Below are 26,846 nucleotides of genomic sequence, written 5' to 3'. Positions count from 1 at the left end.
ATGCTAATGATGATTTTATCTCTTAACTCAGTGCCAAATTAAACAAGATATCTTTGTATTCATAATTGTCATCTGCCCCCTGTGTATAATTATTAAATGGCTGGAATTTTCTTAAGACATGGGTTGGACCGGTACATTGTAAATACCAGGATACATGTACTTTTCATGAAAACAATTTCTAGTTAATATTCATATTTCATTTAAAACTATTTCTAGTAATTATTTCTAATTGTTCATCAAGTTAATTGGCCATTTTTACATTTTTATAGTTGTGAGATTAACCTATACCAAGAACCTGCATAATTACACTGCTTATGTTCCCATGAACTGGAGAGAAATTATTCTGAGGAAAACAAGGGTCATTCTATCAAATTTCTATATATGTGACTATAGCAGTAAATAAATTATTTTCTTACCCGTATTTTTCTTTGTATTCCTTATTCACTCTGGCCCAATCTTGCCGCAGTTTCTCCATGATCTTCTTAATCCTTGTAGCCTCCTCATGGTCACTGGCATCAAGCACGCCATCCTTCTGCTCCTCTGCCGCTACCACTGACGGCTCCAACATCTCCAGGGACCCCTGCACTGCCTGGAATAGAAGACATAAGCTGTACTAACATAGCACACTTCCCAGAAAAAAAGCTATGGAATCTGACTAATGTGAAGGCATTATGCTGACAGTGAATAATGCTGAGGTTGGATATTTGTATACACTCAGTTTGCGTTCATCAGGCTACATGAGATGGACAGCCCTTCTAAATCCCTGGAATTCCCAGAATAAATACAATTTTTTGTTCTTTTTTTCAGCAAAAATAAAAAAAAACACTGCAGTCAATAAAACAGTGGTCATGTTACCAAACAAGATACTCCAAAGATTAGTTAGGCATCTGTATTTCTGCCTGCAAGCCCAAGATTCTTCTCCAGGAGGAGTGCTATCTTGGTTATCTTGTGCATTCCCTTTTCTCAATGTTTAACACTGGTCCCATACATCTACCTGTAGGCACCTCTTATCATACCATCACACTCTGCTACATGGCCACTAACATCACTTACAGCCTGCACTGAAATTCCCCAGGGGAGAAGGGGAGCACACTGATTGCTAGATATGTGATAAAATCCAGATATATTTCCCTGAAGCCACTAACATGTAATCCAGCATGTTAAAAATTACTCCTTTGAATATTTCACAAAGATATTTGAATTTTGCGTGGGTAAACAGTGAGTTGTGCACAAGACATTCACCGAGGAAGGCACAAGGTGAAGCTTTGCATGTCCCAGGTCCATTCACAGTGTAATAGGAAGATAAATAGACAAGATAACACCTGGGCTGGGGTGATGGCAAATGCACACCTTTACTGGGGAGACAAGCTGGTGTCAATTGGGTTTTTGTTTCCTCCTTAATCAGCGTTATCACTGCCGGACAATACCAGAGTGTGGGCAGTGACGTCAGAGGGACTCGATGATCACACAGTGTCTTACCATGTCAAGGCCTGTGACATTACCAGTGACATTTGATGTCACACAGCAGAGCACATGTACAAATACAATTACCCTGCAGTGCAAACATATTACAACAATGTCATATTGCATGCTAGGGTATTACAACCTTTGTTATTCTGTCTCATTTAACACCTTTGTCCTCTAATATCAAATATTCTTACAAAACTATGATAATAAAGTGGAAAAGTTTTAATAGTTAAATGACAGTAATAAATTAATGTCATCTACAAGGTCATGGTAACAACGTTTTACCACCACCCTGAATTTTTCATCCTCCAAACTCTAAGTCATTTCACAGCCAACCACCATGGTATGCACTGGGTTCGATTTCTGAAGGACAACAATCTTCATGTCAAGAAGATTTATGCAGAAATGTGCTGATAACATCAAGAAAAGAATACCGCAGCCCTACGAAATGAATAAAACCAACCACCTAAAGAGTTTCTGTTTCAGAAATATGCATGTGATTTCTTTGGAAGAGATATTATGTGTGGGGCATGTGGTATGAGAGGAAGACAAAATGTGAGTGGTACTCCTCTCTCCTTTTTCAATGGCAAATTTCAAAAGTATACAGCTAACCTTAACTACATGATGCAATTGCTTTGTATGGCAGATTTGGAAATCGACTCAGATGAAAATAAGAAATAAAATATTTTTGAGCAGAAACATCAACTTGTAATCTCCACCCTCTTGACTCAAAATATTTTCTTCAAAATCAATGCTATCTCATATGTTTTCTCTCTAAGGGAAACTAGATCAAAATGGAGAAAAACAATCCTTTTTGCCCAGCTGTACTCTAAGGCTATTAGTTTTTCAGGCCTGGGACATTTTCTGTAGATATAAGTTTCAAAGTAATCTCTAGAGGGTCTAAATGGTGGCATGCATTAACAGTTTTAAAAGCCTTTCTTTGAAAGGCCATTAACGAAAGGTCAGACCATATGAAGCTATATCTATTTTCAATAATTTCTCAATTACATGTTAATCATAAATACTAGTACTGTAATTATTTTCTACAACATTTAAGAAATGTAATTATTTTCTACAACATTTAAGGAATGCTCTAGCAACTAATTATGTCAATTAATAATGATAATAAATATTACTACATGTAATCACTGCTCAATTAATAAAACACTTAACAAGATATTAAGAAAATGTTTACCTTTAATTTTTCTTCATATTGAGAGATGTCATCGTATTCTGTCCATGGTGAACATTCTGTCAGTTGTTTCTCAATGTTTGCTACTTCTTGCACAATCTTCTTCACATCCTCAACAAACTGTGAAGGAACTCTGGAGAAAGTTGTTATAGTTACAACGGTGGTAGTAGACATCATTGCCACAGTAGCAGATGACTGGGGTTCTATGGTCTCTTCTGCTGGGGGTTGGTTCAGTTGGTCAAATCTTGTGGTTATTTCCACCCAGCGTTTGTTCAGTTTTCCAACCTCGCTCTCTTCTGCTTCCGAGTCATCTTGGGTCTTTTGTTGTAGAGCTTCGACCTCTAGCCTGCGTCTGCTGATATCTTCCTCCACAGCCTGATAAATACAGAGAGTGCATTCTAAAACACAAAATGCTTCAATTCCTCAGAATAAAGAGGATACAATGCTGGTCAATTAACCCACGATTCCCCATTAACCTGCTGCGTTAAGTACATTTATTATTGTGTCACCTACTGCTAGTGCGGAGTTTGATGGAGAGTTCCTGGAGTGCAAGAAAATAAAACCCTCCTTGTGTACTCTAGTTTGCCTAACATCCATCATCTCTTTCCATCACCTTGCCAAATAATGTGAAAGAAAAAAAAAAAAACAGTACCCGAACCCAGTATATCCTTCAACTATTTTTAAAACATTGATTTTTCTGCTCCACCACCCTCTTGATCATTTTTCAGTAACGCAAGCCAGCAGCACATATTTTCATCTTCTCAGCTAACAACATGTCACTGTCCCCTTGCAACCTAATGACCTTCGTGGATCAGAACACTGCAGACAACAATCAGCAGGCAGTTGTGCAAATTATGATGCAAAGTGCAAGATTTTTAATCAAAGGAATCTACAAATATAAAAGGATCAAACCCAAATCTTCAAATAATCCTTCTCCCAACCTTAACTGCTCTACCAATAAATAGCTATTACCAAAGTTTCATGTTTTTCTCTATAAATATTTATGTATCTATTAGAAATTTGCACTTAACATGGATGAAGTGAACTCTTCAGAGCAATCTTTTCTAACTAAAAAAATCATTAGTACAATTTAATGCTTAATAAACAATAAATAACTTTTAAAAGGTTCTCTTTGCTATTAAATAGTTGTTGAGTCTACCGCTTATCTTATAAATTGAAACTAATTAAAGATCCCATTTCTATCTTTAAAAAGAGAAAATGACCAGCTTAAATGTCAAACATGGTTTTGAATACATTCCATTTAAGCTGGTTCATGAATACAGATTTTTCTTATACTTCAATTCCAGTTTAATTGAAAAAAAAACACATTAAATGACAGCCAAAGTTACCAGCACTCTATAGTTCTTTCAGGTAACAAAAACGGTGTGTATTTACTTTTATTTATGAACTGAAATATGTCATTAACACCAAAATATGCCAAAATATTATTTGAAATGATGCTAGATCTTATGAATGAGCTGTGAGCTGTGAAATATCACTCACATCATGAAATATTTGTCAATCATGATAACTAATCATTTTGACATTTTTATAGTTGTGCTTGATTATAATAAATATGTGATAGCAAAAGAACATTATCTCTGTTTGTTGAGATAATTACCACATAAAAAGATTTCCTTGAATTGTTCTTTTTCAGTGAATGAGACTTCCAGTCGGTCGAGTATTTATTCCACCTCCCTGTATCTTCTACCACACAAAGTTTAATAATCACATGCTTACATGTCACCAAACCTTCTGCTGTTAATGACTGCACATTACCTGTAATCTTTCTTCATTGCCATCTGCTTCATTCATTTTTGTCTCTACTTCTTGCATCCACAGCAGAAGCTCTGTGACAGCTTTCTCTATCTCTGGCTTGGTCTGCTCATTGGCCTGATGGTGAGACTGCTGCTTTAACTGCAGAGAAAATGAAACAATAAATAAAGTTTGTCACTGTGTTAGGTGTGACAGTGTGCGAACAAGCACTGTGTTTGTTGGTCAGTGTCACAATTTGGTTATTACAAAACAAACTGCAAATTTAAAGTCACCTTTTGAAACAAATAAGATAAATAAATAAATCTAGGTGCAGCCTACATGCTGATTACACTCAGATTATCCTACATCATTGGAATTTATTTTATAAAAGCTGTTCTTCAAGTCATAAAGAACCTTGGAAGGCTTACCTTGATTTTCTCAGCTGTCTCCTCCCATCTTTGGTTAAGCTGTGTAAGCTCTGGCTCCACCAGTTTGTGGTATTTCTCACTGCGGCTCATCAAATCAATGGCTGAATCTCTCACTTGGTCAACTTGGTTATGAAGCTCATTCAGTTCTACTTGTAAGGACTGCAATAAAGAATTTTAAATAATGCCATAACTTATAGAAAATTATCTCTTTTGTATGTTATTCACTCTATTTCTCACCATCCAACTATATATGACAACCCTTTACTAAATATAGACAACTTAATTTTGTTAAACAATAACACCAGATTTCACATTCAAGGCTTCTGCAATTGCAGTTTCAAAGCATTCAAGGGTACATTCAAGGCTTCTGTTGGTGTCAAAATTAATACAATATCTGCTTACCTTGAGTTTTTCATATTCCCCATCAAGTGCCTGTTTCTCTGGTGAGCTCCTGTCCATGCTTTTTAATTTGTCTGCTATCTTGGTCAGCCAGACTGTTACTTCCTTCAAGGAATCCTGGAACTCCCTGTACATCTCATCAAGCTGGGCAATTTGTTCCTAAATTTAGAAAGGTGGCATCCTTTACATTTCAAATAACATATTGCCTCTTTGAATGCAATTGCAGTTTCAAGGCACAATATTATATCCTTTATTTCACTATTAAAGTAGTGTGCATGAACATTAATTAATATTTTTTTCAGTAGTTTATTTTTCTCAAAATACCACTTTTTCGTTAAATAAGAACCAAGTACATACTAGGTTAAATCCATTAGTTAAGCAATTTCCTTAGAGCTGGAAAAAGTTGTGGTCGAGAAGAAAACAATGTCATATTTTACCTGCAGCAATGTCTTCCTGGCAGCCAGTCTATTGGACAATTCATTCCAGTTATTCTTGACTAGTTCCAGTGTCTGTGTGGCCTCTTCCAGCTGACCATCCTCGGCCATCTCCTGGATTTGGCTGACCAGTTCAGTGATGGTGGTCAGTGAAGGCTCTCTCTTAGCCAGCTCATGCATGGTGGTCTGAAATAGGTATGAGGATGAGGATGTGGTAGGAAAAACTCTGAATACTTGATCCATATTATTTTGGCCTTCCACAATACCTCCCCCCCCCCCCCCCCCCAACACACACACACACTTAATATTTTAATAATTATTTAAAAATTATTCTAATGTGCTAGTAGAGCAAAAGAGTTCAGGGATACCATTCTCTCCAAGTTTTTTAAGAACAGGATGCTTTCTATCATCACCTTTTTCTATTTATAAACTCTGTAGACCATAATACTGCTGTCCTCACTGATTTCCTCCAACAAAATGGATACGATACTGAAACTCACCTCCATCCACATTTTCTCCTCTTCTGGGTTCTTAGGAGCCTTTACCATTTCCTTCTTGTTGAGCTCTCTCTGCACAGCATCCATCCATTCTGTGATCCCAGTCACCTCCTTTTTCAACTTTTTAGACACTTTTAAGGCCTTTTCTAATGTTTTCTTTCCCTGTGTTACCTGAAAATATTCCCGCATATATGGTTATTTGTTGCAATGTATAATACAGTGCACTCTTTAATGTTAAGTACATGTATAGCGTCATTATGTAATGAATCAGGAACTAAACTACAAACCATGTATTAAAATGGGTAAAATTTGGGGGAGGGGGGGGTGTGCTTGCGTAAAGCGTGCTGCTTGCAGTAGGTGTGACAGTATTGTGTTGGATGTGAAAAGTTGTGCTGAGTATTAATTGTGCTGTAAGTTCCACTTTATTATTATAATGACTCACCTGTGCACCAAGCTCATTGTATTGTGTTTTTATTGCATCCAACTGTTTTCCAAGCTTGTCAGGAAAGTCCACCTGCTTCTTGTCAACCACTTGACGTCCAGTTTTGATCACAAATTCCACCTCCGATTTGATCTCACTTAGGCACTTGTAGAATTTCTGCCAAATAAAACCAGCACACTGCTTTGTCCAAGATTCACAGACATTTTATAGTAAAAAAAGTTCATCACACTGCAGACTTGTCCAGTATTAGTTTTATAAAAATATGAATAAACAATTTATCTTTTTTTTACAGATCTTGAGATATAAAAAATATCAAGGAGGGGGAAAAAAAGAAAGAGCTGAGTGAAGTGATGGGATTTTATACAGAAAAGAGTTATGATTTTTTTAAAATGTGTCATGACATAAACTCAAATAAATGGACAATGTGAAAATATAAAAAAAAAAAGAATAAATACAAGTCATGCACATCTGTTTTGTTACTGCTACACAGAGAGTTAAAACACAGAAAAAAGCATTTTTGGAATAATATCAGTAAGGGAGATATCCATGTAAGACTATATTTAAAGCAAACTTCCAAATAAGAGTTTTAGCATGAATGGGTTATATTATGGTTAATATCTTCTTTATATGAGCAGGTAAGTAATAATGAATCAAGGTTGATGTGGACCAAGATGTCCCCCATCACAAAGAAACTGGTGCACAGGGTATTTGGGTGTCGAACCCCTCTCAGCTGGTTTACCGAGATATCTCATTCCAGAATACCAAGTAGATATGTGGTCAATGCATCATGCTATTATTACATACCTGAATAAAAATAAATAAATTTCAAAACTTGGATTAGATTTTAAAATTTTCCCCATTTTTCTTTTTTGAATTGCAAGTCAAATAAGAAATGAACTAAGATCAGACACAGAAAATTTTGCATTACCTAAGGCAAAAAATTTATCCTAACAGAAACATATTTTGAACATAAAGAAATCAAAGTTAATATGCACAAAATTTCTCGTCTATAATTTACTTGTACCTAAATAAAACATTTGCTGTCAGGCATGTGCACAGACCACCACTACATGTGCTTTTCTAGAAATCTTGTAACATCTCAGCAAATCACGAGGTCATTCCATACATCACAGAGCATGCAGGGAGTGACAGGGAGGAGGGAGGCAGGACACACAAACCCACCATGCACTGGTCTAATTGTGTCTGGACGACTTCTGGGTCCTCGCTACGCAGTTCAATGAGGTGAATCCTCTCCTGAACTTCCTCCAGAGCTCTCTTGACATGAGTAAGTTTGGGTTCAAAATCAACTGGACGTTGAAACTTCATGAACTTCAGCTGCACCTCTCCATAGTGTTTCTGAGTAAAACCAAAATATAAAGACACTTTAAATCTTCCTATCTATCATATCATAGGAATATGATTGAAATACTAAATTATAAAATTGAACTACTTTCTGTGCTTATTGAAAATTATAAATTAAATATATTAAATAGCCTTTGTATGTTGTTGAGTTTGAATCACTGTTGATTATATCCAAAATCCATTATATCAGCCAGGACTGTTTTGTTGTTAACATTTAAATACCTTGAGTATGAGTATTTGCTGTTCAAGACGTGCACTGGCCTCTTGTTTTCCCTGAGCTTTGTAATCTAACATCTGCTTCTCCATTTCATTTAGCATCTGATCCTGTTGCTCAAATTCTTGTTTAAGACTCTATTTAACAAGAGAGAATAAAATATCAAAAACAAGTTATATAAAATTTTTAGCATTACTTACCTACATGCATAATTTATTTCCATCAAGTTGAAAACAGCAATTGTCAATAATGCACAACTGATTATATACTTGTCATACATATTTACATAAAATGTTAATAAGCCACTGTATTTTAAATATAACTGAATCTTACTATACCAATTTGAAACATCTTTTTTTCATAATCTTACCTCAAACTCCTCCGGCATATCACCCGCCAACATGTCTGCGTCCAGGCGAGACTGCAGCAGACTACTGACCTCCATCATCCAGTGGGTCATCTCAATCATCTGACGCTCAATGTTCTGAGCCTGAGTGATGGCCTCCTCCAACTTCTCAATGGCACTCAGGCCCTGCAACAGACACACAAGTCAGCACATCAATCATTCATCAAATCTTCTTCAAGTTACAAGAATGTATAATAAAGACTTATAAATAAAAATATCTCAAATATTACATCTTGATTTTATTCATATTTTTTTTCTTTGAAAGCTCAGATTTCCCTCTTACCTCTTCCATAAGTTTATCCCATCTTGTGTTGAAGTTATCCACCTCTGTTTTCACTGTGGATGTCATAATTTTACTTGCAATCAGCAGTTCACCCAGTTCATTGATCTTGTTCTTGTTATCCTCAGATGGGTCACGTACATAGCCTTCTAGTTCCTATTAGTAAACCAGCATTTAATGAATGAGGAAAAACTATGCAACACTTAAACACAAGTAAGAAAATGCTCAACATATTCACTACAATAACATACTCATCACATAAGTTTCTACTAAATAAGACAAAAAAGTACACAAGTTGACAAATAATTAATTGGTGGACATTATAAACAAAATACCAGGTATCAATGTACTAACATCTAACTCTTCTGAAATTTCTTCTGCGTCAGCACTAGATTTGGATGAAGAATTCAGCTTTTTCTGCAAGCCATCTAACCACTTATTTTCCTCTCGTAGCAAAGCTGAAAGATGTGACCGTTTTTTATTTAATTGAGTAATGGCGTGTTACAACACAAATTATACCCATACATAGATGCACAATTACCTTTAAAATGCTTATTATTAATTTTATTATCTACCTAATTAATGAAGAGAGGACATAATTCAAAACCTACTTTTCAGATCACCATAAACATCAATATATGCACTGTAGTTGTTCTTTAAGTTCACTATTCACAATTCTTAATCATAATACTGATCCTTGCATCATGTGAATGCCATAATTTCCAGACGATAAAAGCGTGATTGATGTACCTTTTAATTGGTTCCAATTGGAATTTGCCTCTTCATACATCTTGAGGCTATTATCAACACGGTTGCGGATATCAAGGCAGCAATTACTGAGAATGTTAATTTTCTGGGCAAGTTCTTCTGAGGATTCCATGGAAGAATCCTCTGCACAGCTTTTATGGATGTCTTCTATTTCTTTTTCTTTGCTTCTTACTTCATCTTTCAGTTTCTGCAAAAATTAATTGATTTTATTCAACCAAGACTTCTAATCAATCAACATTTAATTGGTCTTTCCAGGTAAACAGACGTTTTTTTCAGATAACACTGACATACCAGCAGATGACATTTCTAACCTTCATGGTCAGTGCTCCAGTCTGACAATGATTGATACAAAATCTTTTGATCCATAATAAAGAAATCATGTAGTCTTTTATGATGAACAGTCTGACTGATTCACACTCACATAGTTCACCAAACTGAGAAAACACCTAGCTACTATTACCTAATATCTGATATCATAACTACCTTGAATTTCTTTGTAGCTGTAAACAAATCTGTGTGAGTTTCACAAACAAAGTCAGAAGAGAGCTCCTTCTCAGTCACACTGTCACACCATTCATTCAGACTTTCTATGTTTTTCAAGACTTCTTGGCTCTTTTCTAAGGCTGACTGTAGCTGCTCATTCTGTTCCTTAGACTGTTGTACAACATTCTCCCAGCGTTGGTCAAGGGTGCCGATTTCTTCCTGCAGGACAGCAGCATATTCCTCAGAGGCAGCATTAATCAGCTCCTCACTTAGTTCATGAATACTGTCAACTGTGGACTGCAAAGTTTTGATGTCTTCTTGGACTCCCTAAAATTCAAGAGTTGACAGGCCTTTATATGTTGTTATGATTATGATTAAATCTCAAATATATCGAACAGTGAATAAAATCTTAACAGTACAAAGTTTACACAAAATTTATTACCTGTTGAAACAGGTTAATCAGTTTAGTAATGTTAAATATTGGTACAGTAAATTTGACTTTTTGTCATAAAGTAATAATGTTATTATACAGATATGTAGCATCCGGCAGCTGTTGAGGATGTCAGACTGACAATGAAAAGAGGCTGCAATCTGTCCATCTGATTTTTATAAACTCATCTAAATCCCTTGTGAGCAAAATTTAGCAGAGATTAAATAAATCTTTGCTCATTAATATCAATATCCTTTACCATTTTGTATCAATAATACAGCAATAATTCCCTAAGGCTCTTCTACTGAACAGTTTACTACAAAAAAAAACTTACTTCATGCTTGCTTTTTCAAGCATTCCACGTGTTTACAAAGATCTGTTAGTTGCCCTCAAATTACAAACATGTTGAGTCTCATCCAAATATTTTCCTCTCAACTAACATCACATAAACACACTTTCTATTGAGACATAACAACTTGTACAGAACCAATGGCAATGTGATAATTATATGTCAGTTTGTAGTCAGAATTCCTGGCTAATATTCCCGTGCCAGAAAAATGGAATGTTAGTATTATCTTTCTTACATTACTCTCATTAAGCTGGGCCTCCAGTGTGTCAACATCTCCCAGTGCTGGCATCTCGGCTTTTAAGAAGGTGTCCATTTCATCCATCCACCTATTTAACCCAGATACCTGGTTCTGAAAAAAAAATTATTTGTAGTATCATCACTTGAATTTAAACAACTTCACTGTATACACAGTATGTATCTTGAGCAGATCTAACATAAACAATTCTGGAGAGGAAACCATCCCACCTCTCCCGCTTGCCCCATGACCAAGTTCTTGTAGCTAATGTATCACAACATGTAGTTTATTACTGAATTTTCTCTTTTCACACAATTGTCCACTTCAAAACAATTGCTTTTAGATTGTCTGTTCCATCAAGGATGGTCACGGGAACAACTCTGAGAACAGTTCTCTACAAGTGCAAAATTTAAAACATACATTTTCTTCATGTTGTGAGCCCACAATGTGTTAGCAGCATACATGCCCTTCCCAATGGACCTGTTAGGCCCAGCAAGGGTGTCAATCAGGCCTGACGGGTCACTTACAGCAGGGACTTTGACATTGACTTTAACATTTAGGCATGCTGACATGCAACCAATGAATCTCAAGGCAAATTACTGCACATTCCTTACGGTCATAAACTTGCTGTTGTGATATACTAAATCATATTTAAACTGTCAGTCCCAGTGTGTAAATCTACAAAATAATCCAGTTAAATCCTGCCGTTGCTAATTTTTGTTATTTTAATCTGGCCTTTTTCTTGTAATGCACGTGCATAGATCACAAGTTATACCACAACTAAAAAAAAGTAAGTAAATTTAACAAGATTTCCAACAGTCAAAAAAAAAGTTGCAGGTCAATTTGTTATTGAAAGTAATCTTATCCAGATCCACAACAATTCAAATCACCAGGAGCAAACCTCAGCAAATACTGATAAAGCTAAGTGGATTTTAGGAGTGTTTTTCTAAATTTAGGATAGCAAATTCCAACACCTATGATCTCGCCTGCACTGAAGCACAACACACTTTGGTGAGAGTATTTCTGCTTTTAAAAAATTATTTGCAAAAGGCACACTGTCTGATACTAAATGCTCACTGCGCCATTCAATGTGCTAAAATTAATTTGGGGATTAATAATTAAAATATATCTGAAATATACCTGTTTAGCAAGACTAAGTGAGTACATAAAAACATGACCACATCTTTATTATACTGTGTCATACAAAAGAAATGAAACATCAACATTTTGTTTTCTAAGCTTTAGAGAAACTAAAAATTCAATGATGTTTTGCACTTAACATTTTATCAATTACAAGCACATCCTAATAACAATTTAAGTTTAATTTCAGATTAAAAACTGTTCAGCACATAAAGACACAAGTATGCAAACCATGTAGTACATGAGACCGTGCATTTGCATTTAGCAAAGTACATTAAATTTCATCATGTTTTACCTGACACTTTACAACACTGAATAATGCTAACATTTTACACAGACAAAGAGACAAAATCATAATATTGATTTTTAACACTTACAAGTTACAACACAAAAGACAGCATCTCCATTAGCTATCCACCCACCTCATATTGCTTGAGTCGCTCAATCCCCTGTTCCCCTTTGACCACTGTGTCTGCTATAGTGGAAGCCATGGCATTCCAACGAGCTGTCAGTTCCTCCAGCTCTCCTTGCAGCTTCTTGGCTTTCTCCTCTGAGGCAGCCCTCTCCACCAACACCTCACCTGTGCTGCTGATGTATTCTTTATTGGACAAGTTCTCAGTTACCTCACCTTGAAGTTCCTAGAACACAGATTGGAACTAAGATAAAATTCAATGGCCTTAACAGTATTCGATTACTGTTACTTTTTACTCTGCTACAGAGCTGAGCTGCACACATCGGGCAGCCACAGCTTTGTTCATTTCTGATTCAACTTTCTTTGTAAGTGACATAATCAAGATGTATACCTCCACATTTCCTCTCTTCCAGTATGCTGGTACCTTTACAGGAAGGCTTGCCTACCACAACACCCAGCATCAAACGTAATGGAGAATTTGTTTGCTGCCTTATCTAAACATATCATGTACCTTGGAAACTCTGCAGGAAGTCATGCTAGTCTGTGTGGGTCTGTGAACTGTCTTAAACAGGTGACAACCCAGTTTACCTGAATCTTCTGCCCAGTTTCACCATCGTATACAAACCACTTTTTATTTACATAAACTTTTTTATTTGATAACTGAGATTGTCCCCATGGGCACTGGTTTTGTGTTCCAATCCTAAAAAAACCAAGTTTCGGAGTTAAGAATAACCAGTGAACAAAAAACACTCCACTTATTGCATTCTGAGTCAGCTTGTAATGCGAAAAATCACGTAGGTAATTTTTTTTTATTGAGAATATATGTTATCCTATCTTTCTGCCAATTTAGCAGGCAGACACCACTCAAAGTTTATCTTCTGTATGAAAATATCTTCCATGTGTATGTTCCAGAATCCTGAAAGCATTCAGCTCAGAGGTAAATAGATCTTTCAACAGCGTTGGTAACAGTTCACTCTACTCAATTAGATTCCCAAATATGAACCTTCACAGGGCCACATCTCACTGATCCTGAGCTCACTCGCCATCAGGAGACTTGTAAATCCTTTCCAATTTTCTACCCAGAGAGAAGGGCAGACCACCTATATACTGCAGATTACTGCCATTATAAATACCTGGTGTTAATAATATGAACCTAAGAAGAAAGAGGGTTCTTATCCCTCATCAGATAACCCATGTTCTAAATACTCTGATACAATCTTCTACCATTTTGATTTGGCCATTGCATGCTTTAATGAATGTATAACAGATTGACCAGTTAGTTTCAATAGGGGCATAAGATAGCACAGTTCTTGCCATCTACAAATTCCACCACTCCCCAAATAATATGGAAACCCAAGGGTAAACTGCTAGTCTTGAAAATGAACCTTTTTATACAAATATTAAAGAAATCCTCCTTGAAAAGCTGCTTACATATTAAAGTGTTCAATTGTCAAATGGCTTACTATTTAGTTTACTTACAAGAATCTTACAGTATCTGTAACCGAACAGTGATGAAAGTGAAAGAAATGTACAATGTTTTTGCCCTTTTTTCAGTTATTAGGTATTTTAAACATCAGAAAAAACCCAACTATCATGTTTTCATTTAAAGTAAGGTATTATCTTTTCAATGCCAAAGAGCCTAGGAGGTGTCAGGATAGGAAAAAGAAAACGGGACAAGAGAATTATTTCTGAAAAATATTTCTGAAACTAGTTATCTGTTTAAAAACAAACTTGGTCATAAACAGGAAGAGCCCTTCAAAATATTCACTTAACACTACAATCAACAACAAACATAAAATATTGATATATATAAATCAAGGACAGCTCTTGTAATGTTCTGACATTTGTAAATATGAAAATGTCTCTATTCTAAACAGCCCATCCTTCATGAATAGTTGCCAAGTATAAATCTTCAACTTACTTTTATTCTTCCATGTTGTATCGAAGATGCAAAACTGTTAATTGAAATTGCATCGACTGTGGGTTCCCATTCCTTCAGTAACTTTCAGCATTGAAGATAGTGAGAATCAGTTTTATCAGATTTAGCGCTGTTTATCATTTAACCTTTAATGTTCTGTAGTTGATCAGATAAAGTACACTGTCCCTCTACACCTATAGCCCTGCCAATCCTCCTGCAGAACACTAGCTTGCCAACTTTAAGTGAGACTAATGTCTGTTAAAGACTATTTGAGCAAATTCTTTTACTTTTTCAGATAATTCATACCATACTAAATGCCAGGCATAAAATTGCATGCATATGAGGCAGCTCAGGTAAAGTGTTCTTTTTAATGGTGTAAAATATACCACTTGAGCCAACACATGTACAGAAGTCTTTTAACCCAGTTTAACGTGATATCCCTACTCCTCCCAGGCCAATTCAAGTTAATTATCCTAGGTGAAATGACAGCATCAATCGAATTCACTTCTTCAATAGAAAATTAATCACAATAAATCCACTGAGAAGATGGTCCCTGGAGAGATTTAAAAGACATTCACCCACAAACGTTTATGTCTGCAGTGAACAAAAATGCTATGGTGGAGAGGATATACCCCAGACAAAAACCTCATTTGTCAGCTTGCATTTGATCTCATCTGTAAAAGCATACAAGATGAGTTCTGAACCATTTTTTTTCTGTTCAGTCACCTTATTTGTTGCTGGAAAATTTCACTTCTGTGTCAATACATAAAAAGTGCATGAAATTACTGCTACTAGTTTAAACTTAATCTGCAATTAGGCTTAAACAGTCCAGTCTAACTCTTCAATACCTCTCTCCATATTTTACCTTCATAAAATCTCTCTCAATTCTAGTACTTACAACTACTTGGAAATTAATGTTTATCGATCTACATAATTACAACTAAATACATAATAAAATGGGTGCATGCATTTTATCCTGTATACTTGTCCCCATTAGGACTGTAATCAAGCATGTATTTTTAAAATACTTACTGAAAACAGATCCATCTTTAATATTTACCTGTTATTCAAGAAGCGATTACAAGAAACTGTCCTTCAGTTCCCCCCTCGTCCTTTATCTACATGTATACAGGCATGCACACACACACTCACCAGCATATTCATGCTATCACAGTATACAAAGAAATCTTCATTCACAGGCGGTTTCAAATACTTTTGCTGCTACAAATAACTAGAACAAATATCTTAAAAGCATGAAAGAGCTATATACCCTTTTTTTACAAGTACATGCATGCCCGCTTGTATGCACACATGCACAAACAAACATTAAGCATAAAAATCAAGATATGCATATCTTGTCAGATGAGCTCCTTACCTGCTGCACACGTCAGTTCAACACAACATCTGCAGAGTAACCCCATGCATAAGCAGCACATTCTGGCAGGCTACAGTGAGCAGGTAGATCATGTGTGACTGTATGGAAGCATCCTGAACTAAACACTATCCGTCTACTGAAGGTATATACACATATAGCACAGCTATCAGGATCTGTACACACACATACAGATAATGCAGTGGTAATATTCACATAACCCTGACCTAGTACAAGTCCATGTTTCTCCTCCTGAACACAATCTTCAGGACACACTTCCAAGGATTAATTGTGAATTCCATTTTCAAAATGTAAGATGTTAAGTGTGTTTAATGGAAGTCACCCATTATGCCAATCTTATTGTATACGTCTTTATCTGAAATCTCAGATGGCCCATTAACTCTGTCACTTGTGTTATGCTAATGATAATTACATCACCAGCATGCCACACTAGCATCACACAGAGATGGAGATTTCAGAGAAAACACATGTCACCTTCCTACACTGAAAGGCAACACTGATAATTTGTAATACAATGGAAATTGTAAAAAATACATTCTGCCCTAATGTTTCCTTGCATTCAGATCAACAGTGTGTCTTATCCCGAAAGCTGGTGATACTCTTGTCTTTTTGGCAATGGACCAGTTTGATGCTTTTTTCTGGACTTACACTCGATCACGGCTTTAACCTGAACCGTTCACCCTTATTTCCATGCTTGCTATCTTAAATCTACAGCGCTGTTGTAAATACACCAACAATCTTTATTATTCCAAAGCTGAGCTAATTTTAGATTGCTTTCTTGTGTTCTTCTTTTTGAATTTTCACTTTCTGCCAATCCACAAGGGTTGTGTTGCACCCTTTTACATCTGCTCCTCCATGCCAATTTGATAACCCTGTAGTAGATGGATTTTTTTTTCTCTTTGCAAAATTGTTTTCTTTACCACCATCAGGATAGTGTAAGACGTATGTGGAACGGATTACTTAATGCTAGAGGGTTATTTTTGTTAGTTTTTGTACTTAATCATCACATTCTCATTTTTTCCTTTCATATATTTTTATTTCCCTTCTCAGTAATTTTTGGAATTACTTAAGACGGCAAACCATCTGTGACATTGCATTGTGCTGGGTCTGGTATTCATGAGGGCATGGCAGCAGACAAGTTCCCATATTGTTGTACTGAACAAGAAATTAAAACTACCAGCACTGTGTTGTTTTACCGTGTGTAAGATCTGACTGTGATTGTAAATAAAAAGGACTGTTCTTTAAGAATTCTAATTGGCATAAGATTTAACTCCTCCATATGTCACAAGTGGGTTTCTCTTCTTCTTTCTCTCCCTTTCATTCATCATCACCAGTGATCGACAAACTGCACTGCTGTGTACATAATATACAAAGCTTTGCTGGCAAATGTCAGGAATTCATGTTCACAGGTAAAATTTATGTGAGGAGTCAGCATGCCAAATAAATATGAATAGTTTGGTTATCTTTCAAGAAACTTAGACCTCATTCTTCATCACTCTTCTTTTCAGCAGTTTTTAAGTGTCAGACTTTTGACCTTGCTTCCTTTAAAAAAAACATGTTGTTCAAAGTCATCTTGGAAAGAGAGTTTTTATGCCACTTCAAACATCTTTTGTGACAGAAAACCACATTCACTCTATTTTATGATCTGTTCTCTGTGTATCTATCACTGCAAGACACCACATTTTGATATTTTCATATCCGATTGATCATATTTCACTGACAACAAGTCTTGGTGTTACTTTTTTTTCAAAATCGTTATGAAACATTAATAAATGACAATGAACCATGTACCCTCTATGCTAGTCTTTGTTCTTGCATTTCTTCAACAATACTTGATCAAATGCTTCTTGAAATTAGGCTTTGTACCTTTACAGCTGGTACTTGATTTTAGTCCCCTTGGAGTCAAGGAGTATAATACAGAAAACTCAGATAGCTCTTACCATATACTGTTTATGTTGCTCCTCCATTTTGGGCAGTTCCATGATCTGGTACTGTTCTGTCCTCAGCACCTCCTCCACATCTGCCAGCCACTTGAACAGGCTCTCCTTGGCCTCTAGGAAAGCCTTGGGGGGCACACGGTGCTGGGCCTGGGTCAACTTTAACTGACGATCCTCTGAAATGGGAAAGAAAATGGAGCATCAAATAATGCACCACTCAATGAGGAATTTTCTCGAAGCTGTTGTTGTTATGATTGACAATAAAATCTTTCAACAGTTGACAACCATTTCCAACCTCTGGGTTGCAACAGCATTGGTTACACTGGACAGCTGACATTGATGCTTGCTGATAACAAGTATGTAAAGTAAACTTTGTTTGGTTGACTTTGTTATTGGCAAAAAATCAGATCTGTAAAGAGTGCTGACTGGGCAAATTGCCATGTTTTATTTTTTTAAGCATACTTCAAGTGTTTATGTATTTTGTAGAACATTTAAAATATATCATTGTATTTTGATTATAAATTCAGAATATCCACACACCAATAAATAGTGTGTATCATGCAAAAAAAACTTTCACCAAAACAATTTGGAAAATATTCAAAAATACAACATATAAATAAAACATCAAAGAATAGATATGTTCCTTTTAAAATTATATCAAGTCTAACAGTGGTGACTCACATGTTTATATATAGTAATAATACTATATTATAAATAAATAAAAACATTATTTAGCCAGTAGAGAGGCCACCCATTATACCAAACCATACCTAAGCATATCATAGTAACACATACTTTAAAATACATTTAAATTTCACTCGGAATTATGTTAGCAAGAAGAATGTACTCAATCAAAAATAAAACAAAAACTATGACCAATCAAATATTTAAACATCACGGGGATGACTTTTCCACATAATGCACTCAAATACATACATCACCTTGCAGCTTTCTGAACTAAATGAACTAGAGCACAGTAAATATGATATGAAAGTAAAATGACACATCTACCAGCATGATAAGACAATCATAAAGCAAACATAAGGCAGGATAATTGTCAACACTACCTAACAAAAAATGGCTATATTATGTACAGTAAAATACATCAGCAACATAATACTTCAAAAAGGCATATAAATATGGCTATACTTAACAAAAAAACGTATAAATGAAGCATAAATAATTGACCTAATACATCCTTGATTTACCAAGTGCCTTGGCAAATCAATCACATCAATTTTACTCACCGTTCTCCCCACCCTCACTGAGAGCATGACCAGGTAAAGCTGTTAACAAAGGGACACACACTTCACAATATGGGTACAGCAATAAAACAAACAACTTTACTACTGAACCTAGCTAACAGATCCATATACTAGTAAAAACCCAGTTTACGGTACATGATGTGCAATTTATCTAACATGAATAACGAAGATCTAAAATGCAGCTAAATATTATGACAATTATTTCTGTAGCCCATTAATTTCATCTGACATCAGGTTTAAGCTGTTTCTAAAGACTACAAGACTGTTATCAAATGTTCAAGAAAAAAAATATGGCATGCTTTTGAAAGCAGGATGAAGCCTATTGAGGCGTGCAGCTTAGCTGAAGGTACATCTCAAGTACATGCATGGAGTCTCTCTTACACTCTCTAATGAATGCTTTACATCAAACTACACCGTGACAATTAATAAGTCAAGCCCTTGACACTGGCTCAGCTTTCACAAGTCTTTGTGAAAATCAGGGCTTTGCCATCACTTGACACACAGCTTGCTTTGTGAGACGGATTCCAGCGATGGATTTTACAATGGCAGTAGTCACACTTTTACTACTTACACAAGTGAGTTTTCAGAATGAAAAATGTTAATGCACATTGGTGTTTTATTTTTTTTTTCAGTCAATGTCACAATATTGAAATCGATTTGTGAGAACTGACATGCTAAATCCCCCATATTGAATTTCTGCCCCAGCTGTCAAATTGTTTTTATAGGAAGTCTTTTGCAACTTACTTATCTTGTCATAGGCATTTTCCCATCTCTTAAGGAAGGCATCCAGATCTTGCTGTATCTGACTTGTAACATCAGGTTGCTTCAACAATACTTTGGCATGCTCATTGATCCGCTCCAGTCTATCATCGTGGGACTTCATGGCTTTCAGTTTGACCTACAAAGATTTTAGAAAGCCTTCAAAAGTGTTTTTATTATTCCACTCAGCTGAATTCCACTCAGCTGAAACTTTACACAGCAGACAAATGATGCACATCAAATTTGCCAAGTCAATTCGTATCATTGCTAATGCTTCCTAAGTATCTGTGTTAGCTGTCTTCCCTACTTACTTAAGCAGACTTCACCCACCCACCCCTCCCCGCCATCAAACACCTACCCTGCACTGCTCCAGCTGCCTGCCTATCTCTGTTGCTTCCTCAGCTATCCTCTCAGCTGCCCCTACCCACTTCTCATAGCTCAGCATGATCTCCTGGAGAGCGTTGAGTTCATCGTAAAAGTTTTTCGTCTCCAGAGACAGGATAATCTTACGCTGAGTGTCTTCTAGAAGCAGAGTCATGTCACTACGTCTCTTCTCCAGCTGCTTTAGGATCGTCTCGATGCTTTCGTAAGATTCATCAGCTGGAATTGATAATACATTTTAATTACATGTTCTAATATTTGGCAAGTTTTTGAATCTCACTACATCATTTTATGTATTCAAATGCAAAACTATATATATTTTTTAAAGTTTTAGTAAACATGATCATTATTTCCATTTTATTATATAGCTTTAGCACTTTTTTGTAACTTTTTCATTATATTTTCAACATTACTGCTAAGAGTACACATTAGAACATGATTAGATAAATAAGTAGCATGTACAAATTTTTTCTTGGTTAATAAACAAAACCAACTTACCTTGCTTAATCTCCTGAATTAGACTCTTCCCTAAAGCATGGACATGATTTATTTCATTTTCCCGGTCTTTAACATCATTCTCTGTATCCTGAAATATATGATGGAATGTTTAGACCTTAGTTTTACAACACTGGCATACAATAAGTGCTCTTTAGCTAAAGCCTATAAAAATGTTTGCATAGGGACTACATGGAAACTGGAAACTTCCCCTGGGCCCAATTAATTTGCACAGAGATACCTGTAGAAAGTGGGAGTGCCTAAGTTTTTTACTGTAAATCATTTCTTTGCAAACATTACCTACAAAAATCACACATTCTTTGAAAGCCAATACTTCCAAGCTAAAAAAGATGGCTTTAGAAATGAAAAAATCATTTTAATTGTTAGAATTATTATATCTGATATTGAGAAATCATGTGGTGAAAGTCCCCAAGGGGTTTGGATATTTATTTTTGCATCGTGACATAAATACACCAATTTCTGGACAGAAACAACCAGGCCCCAATAAATCAATGAACTAAAAATTTACTCTTAAGTCCAAAAAGTTTAGTCTCCTCTGAACCATGATAACCCACCTTCATGAGGATACTGTTTGGTAAACGTAAGATATGACAAATGATTAATATTGTCAGTTGCTTAATTTAAGTGAACTACCCTTGACTTATTCCAGGTCAAATACTTTAACTTCAACTAGCCTTTAAAGTTAGGATCCAGTTTCAGCTTTAAGCTATTTTGAAAAACAGATCCCAGTTTCACACACAAAAAAATTCAGTCAGTTCCAGTGGCTAACAACTATGCTATCAAGGTTACATAGTCACATGCACACATCTAACCCTATCAGGAACAGTGTTACATCACTCTCGTGGACACATGCACAAATCCTTAGCTAGGGAACTGACTTAAGTACTTTTTTTTGTGAAACCGGGGCCAGGGAAAAGTAGACTGAAACTTCATCTAACCTTTAAAGCTAGGTCCCAGTTTTAACTTTAAAATCCTTTGGTAAATAGTGCCCTCATCTATAAAACAAGACCCTGGTTTCTAACCACACCTACCTGTATGAGTACAAGTTGTTCCTCCAGAGTCAGCTGCTGGTCTGGATGTGGTGCCTCAGTGGTGAGGAGCTCCAGGTTACTCTCCGTCTTCTCAAACCAAGAATTCAGTTCTTTAACTGCCATATCAAACTCATGGCGGCGGGAGCTGTCTATCCGTGGTTTCTTTGGCTGGGAGGCTCCCAGGGACATGGCTAGGTTGCTGGTTATGTTGCCAGACTCGGCTATCTGTGGAAAATCAACCCACACCAGTGCAATCTTTAACTTCTGAAGTGGATCAGAAGTAATTAAATAACAAGTAAAGGGACAAAACTAGCACCGCTATAAACTGGAGCATCTCTGAGGAAGAACATTTGCTTTTAATCACCAAAAGGTCAATTCTGTGTAAAAATCTACCTTTGACTCCAAGCACACACAGGAATCTTGGCTGGCAAACCTCAAGCAATATCTGATAGTCAATCTATTCCTGTCTGTTTGTTCTATCTGATGTACCAACTGATACAAGTTGAAACAGGCTCTACATCAATGTGGTATCTTAAACTTTTGGGGTCTTCTACTCCCTGCTTTGTGGTGCATGACTGAGTGAATGTTACAAATGCTTTTGGTGTGACTGCTATTTTTTTGAAACAATGTCCTTGTTACAAAGTTGCTCATTTGTGTCTTTAGGTACTTTATATGCATTTGTACTTAAAATATTCAAAAATTTTAATAACTATCACATCCCCATACCTAACATATCCCAACAACCAACACATTTATCACATCAATATTTAATATATACAAACACTTAAAATATCAAACCTAACACATTACCATATCTAACACATTTCTACATTTATAAAATCTCTTCACCTAACCAGCCCTTTCACCGGAATGCATCACACTTCCCACAGTGACATAAATACCACAATTCTGAAAAAATAAAGTTCAAGTATACATCTGGTCCTGATGAGTTATTGCTATACACACTGCGACATTGCATTGTCTCGTACCTCTTTGCTTTGCCACTCCATCTGTTGCACCAAGTTCTCCCAGCGCTCCTGAAACTCCTCCAACTGATTGGTCAGTCTCTGTACAGCAGCAGGATCATTTCCCACATGTTGCACTAATACCTGGCCTGCTTCGTTCAGCTTATCAAATCTCTGAACCTGAACATCCATGTCTTGTTCAATGGCCTGGAACAAAACGAGAAGAAGGAATCACTGACAGCTATCTCATAAGTCTTCAGATGGTTACTTCAAAAGGGGAAATATATCAATCAAATGGCATTTTATTTCTAAAAGATGGAGATTAAGCACCGGCTAGTGGTGAGTGGAGAAGTGTAATGAGTTGTCCTGTGGTGTTGTTTATGTCCTTGATGGATGAAACAATTTTGAAAAGTCATTTTCTGATAAAAAAAAAGTTTTGAACAATGATTTGCAAAGCTGTATTTTTTTCTTTTTGATAATAAGAAAAAATAAAACTGAGTAAGAAAGTCAACTTTTCATTTGCTGTTCATTTAATTACAAAATGGATATTAATCACCACTTAACACATCATGTCACCAAATTACACAAACATAAATGAAGAATGATGGCCTGTCTGCCAGTACTTATTTCTATCGATTCACATTTTCGATTAATGTAATTAATTATAGGTAAGCTTTTAATTTGATAATCATGCTAACTCTTCCTCCTTAATAAAAAAAATGCTGGTTTTGTTGTTTAGTAGCATAGCAGTTGAATCTCCAGTCTTACTCTAAATATACATGACATGGACCAGATGTGCATGACTCATCAAACAAACCAGGTATATATGACAGTACTGATTAAATTTGAAACCCTTCTGCTGGACCTTTAAGAAAGTGACCCTTACAATTTTTTTAACTGGGCATAAAATGTCATGGCATTTGTGAGCAATTAAATCTATTAAAATTTGCACTTTCACTTTTCATCAAGGAACTTTTTTTTGGAAATTCACCACAACAACTGTTTTAGTACTGATATTCATATAAGTACAAGATTCCTTGGAAAACCCCAGAAAAAAGTAATTACTGGAATCCCGCAGTTTGAAATATTGCCAATATAAATGCACTCTATCACTTTAAATTACCTACATCTGTGTCAGAAATAATTACACATAGAACATATCTTACACAGGGGAAATTCAAATCCAGTTTTAGCTGCAGCATGGATTCATCATACCACACAAATGTATATTCTATATAAATGAATGAAATGAAAGAAAGGGGGATTTATTCAAATTTGTCAAGCTATCTATAGTTAATCTTTCAAAGAAACTTCATTTAAGATAAGAATCAATGTGCCTCATATTTTACTGAGGTAGTCAATCAAAGATTGTGTTCATGAAGTATTTTGAAAAACTATATATTGACTCTTATAATTTTGACTGAGATAAAAAGGCATTTTGCCATCTTCTGGACATCATTAACAAAGACGATAATGAACTAGGATACTGTCTCACTAAATTCAAATAAAACTGATTTATTTTGCTTCCCAACTAAATGTTTTTTCTATTGCATCCTAAAAAGGAAGCTCAAATGCTCAAAATAGCTGTGCTGAGAATGTACATTTCAGCAAATAAGTGAAAATGCTATGATAAATTCTATATAAGTATAAGATTTAAGAATAAGTGCCATGTTTGAAATTTGTGTGTAATAGCCTTAGTTATTCAACTTGCTTATATCATCATTACAGAGAATCAAGTTTACCTTGAGTTTTTTCACTTCTCCCAGTACTTCATCTGGGGTCAGATCAGACATGTTGACCAGCCGCATTCTGCCTAAAACTTCCTCCTTTTCCAGTAGCCAAGTTCCAAACTTATTTTTCTCATTTGAGTAGACCTCCCATTTCTTGAGTACATCCTGCAGATTTGACCACTGGTCCTCTACCCACTTACAAACATTAGTCCAGCGCTGGCCCAGGGAGTCCAGCTGCTCCTCCAGGGCCTGGTAGGCTGGAACACATAAACACAAATATATATAGAATTATAAACTGCCATCACTATTTGTTTGATTGTGAGTGATGACTTTTTGGGGTGCAATGACTGTTTGTAACGAGAAGTAATGGATTTTTTAAAGCCATCCTTCTAAGGTCCTGTCCAGGGTGGCAGATGAAGAGGTAGGCAAAGAAGGAAATGGGCAGAAAACATTGCTGAGCAGCTTGCCTGAACCCAAGTCTTTGCACCAGACTAAGAGGTAGAGACAACTGGGGCAGCATTCAATAATGCACCAACGCTAGGGCCCTGAAGCTGCTGCTGGTGGTGGTGATGGTAATTGTTTATGTTTTCTGTGTTATATGATGTATGTATGATTGTGGTGGGTGACATCAATGCATCAGGTGTGCCTGGTGACAATGTGATAACTTACATGAGTCTGATCCTTCATCCACAACCACCACCATATTCTGAAGGCTGTTGACTTGCTCTTGCTCTGATTCAACCTCTTCTTGTAATTGCTAGTAAAAAGTAAAAAATATATATATATCAAAGAAGTTATCACAAATAACTGTTTAATGATAGCAATGGCATGATACAAGAAATCCAGCCAAACATCAACAAAAGAATGCGTAACCTGTTACAAAAGCTTAATAAATACATTCAGTTTAACTGATATTTTAAAATAAAAATTATACGTTTCAGTGAAGACCAATTCCTTTATATTCCATTTGAAAGAGAGCTAGTATTTACCTTATGTTCATCCACCTGTCTGTGCAGCACCTCCAGGTCACTGGCCACTGGTTCATGCCTCTCCATCTTCTTCTCCATCTTCTCCAGCCAAGTGGCAAGTTGGTCCAGCTGCTTCTGCTGAAGCTCCATCAGTGTTTGTTGAAGTCTGGAACACACACACACACAAAATATATAGAATTGAAAGACAAGACAGAGATCTAGGCACGGTAACAGCCAAAAAATAAATCTGCTGAAATGGATGTAAATTAGCTCCATCAGTGTTTGTTGAAATTTGGAACACACACACACACACAAAAATATATATAGAACTGACAGACAAGACAGAGATCTAGGCACTAACAGCCAACGAGTAAATCTCATGAAATGGATGTAAATTAGAAAAAGGGGAAGTGATGAAGCACAAAACCTTTGGAAGCACCTGTCATTCCCTTATTATTTTATGTTAATGAGGATGTCAAATGTGCAAGAAACACATCAGTTGGGAGCAGACAGGGTACAAACAGAACAGAAAAGGGAGAAAAGCTGCAAATTTCTTTCTTCCACTCAAAATTGCCACAAAACAGCTTCTAGCTTCATCAAAAAGTGGTGTGTCTGATCTTGCAAAGATTGAAAGGTGAGAGAGAGTTCAAAGCACTCTTCATGCCTTTTTTTTTTACTTCCTGAACTTGGAAGTCAAAGCAGATAATGTCCAGAATTTTGCTTTAAAAAGCAGGTGTCATTAGCAATCTACTGCAAAGACCATAAAACCAAGCTAAACATAGGTCAGAAATGGAAATGAACACAGTTTAGTAGGCACTAAACATTTTACACATAATCAAATCAAACTAACCAACCAAGCAATCTACCAACAATCAGTAAAAGTAAAATCATGGTCCTATTATTTCAGCATTAAATTTTCTCATCACTGATTACATCAGGCCTTTATATCCTGTTTCTTACTTTGTTTGTCTGTCCATGGCACTAACACGAAGTTTCTCCCAGCGTTCATTAAGGAGGCTCATCTGCATGCGTATCTGGTTCTCTTCCTCCTCTGTTATCTTGCCGTCACTAATGAGGTGGTTCCCCTCCTGCAGGACATTACCCACATTACCCTGGTGCTTGGTCAGCTCCATCATGAAGTCCTGGGAGAAATAAAGCAGGTTTCTTTCTTTCTTTACATGATTATATTACTTAAAAACTTAAGCAACGCCATCTGTACTGATTACAGAGAGATAATAGGTCATTTACCCTAAGCTAGTGTCCAAATATCACTTACATTCTTGGGTGAGA

The 26,846-nt window shown here is 36.1% G+C and overlaps 1 protein-coding gene across 13 annotated transcripts in view; it reads right to left on the bottom strand.

The window, feature by feature from the left end:
• Positions 1–26,846, bottom strand: part of LOC106175622 (dystrophin) — a 95,539-nt gene that overhangs the window by 50,006 nt on the left and 18,687 nt on the right. For all 13 annotated transcript variants that reach the window (XR_015332159.1, XR_015332160.1, XM_087002330.1 and 10 more), the window contains 27 exons: positions 26,517–26,698; positions 25,578–25,722; positions 25,258–25,345; positions 24,601–24,845; positions 22,883–23,065; positions 21,894–22,118; positions 20,845–20,932; positions 20,324–20,565; positions 19,951–20,104; positions 17,945–18,117; positions 12,704–12,919; positions 11,142–11,255; positions 10,128–10,454; positions 9,627–9,831; positions 9,231–9,334; positions 8,880–9,032; positions 8,561–8,722; positions 8,199–8,327; positions 7,797–7,970; positions 6,615–6,770; positions 6,176–6,343; positions 5,679–5,861; positions 5,245–5,400; positions 4,843–5,001; positions 4,439–4,576; positions 2,663–3,034; positions 417–589 (listed from right to left, as the gene is read on the bottom strand). Coding sequence is in view for 11 of the 13 variants with exons in the window: in XM_087002330.1 (XP_086858456.1) it covers positions 417–589; positions 2,663–3,034; positions 4,439–4,576; positions 4,843–5,001; positions 5,245–5,400; positions 5,679–5,861; positions 6,176–6,343; positions 6,615–6,770; positions 7,797–7,970; positions 8,199–8,327; positions 8,561–8,722; positions 8,880–9,032; positions 9,231–9,334; positions 9,627–9,831; positions 10,128–10,454; positions 11,142–11,255; positions 12,704–12,919; positions 17,945–18,117; positions 19,951–20,104; positions 20,324–20,565; positions 20,845–20,932; positions 21,894–22,118; positions 22,883–23,065; positions 24,601–24,845; positions 25,258–25,345; positions 25,578–25,722; positions 26,517–26,698 (4,814 nt within the window). In the remaining 2 variants the exon portion in view is untranslated. The remainder of the gene's footprint in view (positions 1–416; positions 590–2,662; positions 3,035–4,438; positions 4,577–4,842; positions 5,002–5,244; positions 5,401–5,678; positions 5,862–6,175; positions 6,344–6,614; positions 6,771–7,796; positions 7,971–8,198; positions 8,328–8,560; positions 8,723–8,879; positions 9,033–9,230; positions 9,335–9,626; positions 9,832–10,127; positions 10,455–11,141; positions 11,256–12,703; positions 12,920–17,944; positions 18,118–19,950; positions 20,105–20,323; positions 20,566–20,844; positions 20,933–21,893; positions 22,119–22,882; positions 23,066–24,600; positions 24,846–25,257; positions 25,346–25,577; positions 25,723–26,516; positions 26,699–26,846) is intronic.

The sequence above is a fragment of the Lingula anatina genome, chromosome 1 (assembly GCF_051362555.1).
Source record: "Lingula anatina isolate TDL-2025a chromosome 1, LinAna3.0, whole genome shotgun sequence".
Classification (NCBI taxonomy): Eukaryota; Metazoa; Brachiopoda; class Lingulata; order Lingulida; family Lingulidae; genus Lingula; species Lingula anatina.
This window is presented reverse-complemented; position numbering and strand designations above follow the sequence as displayed.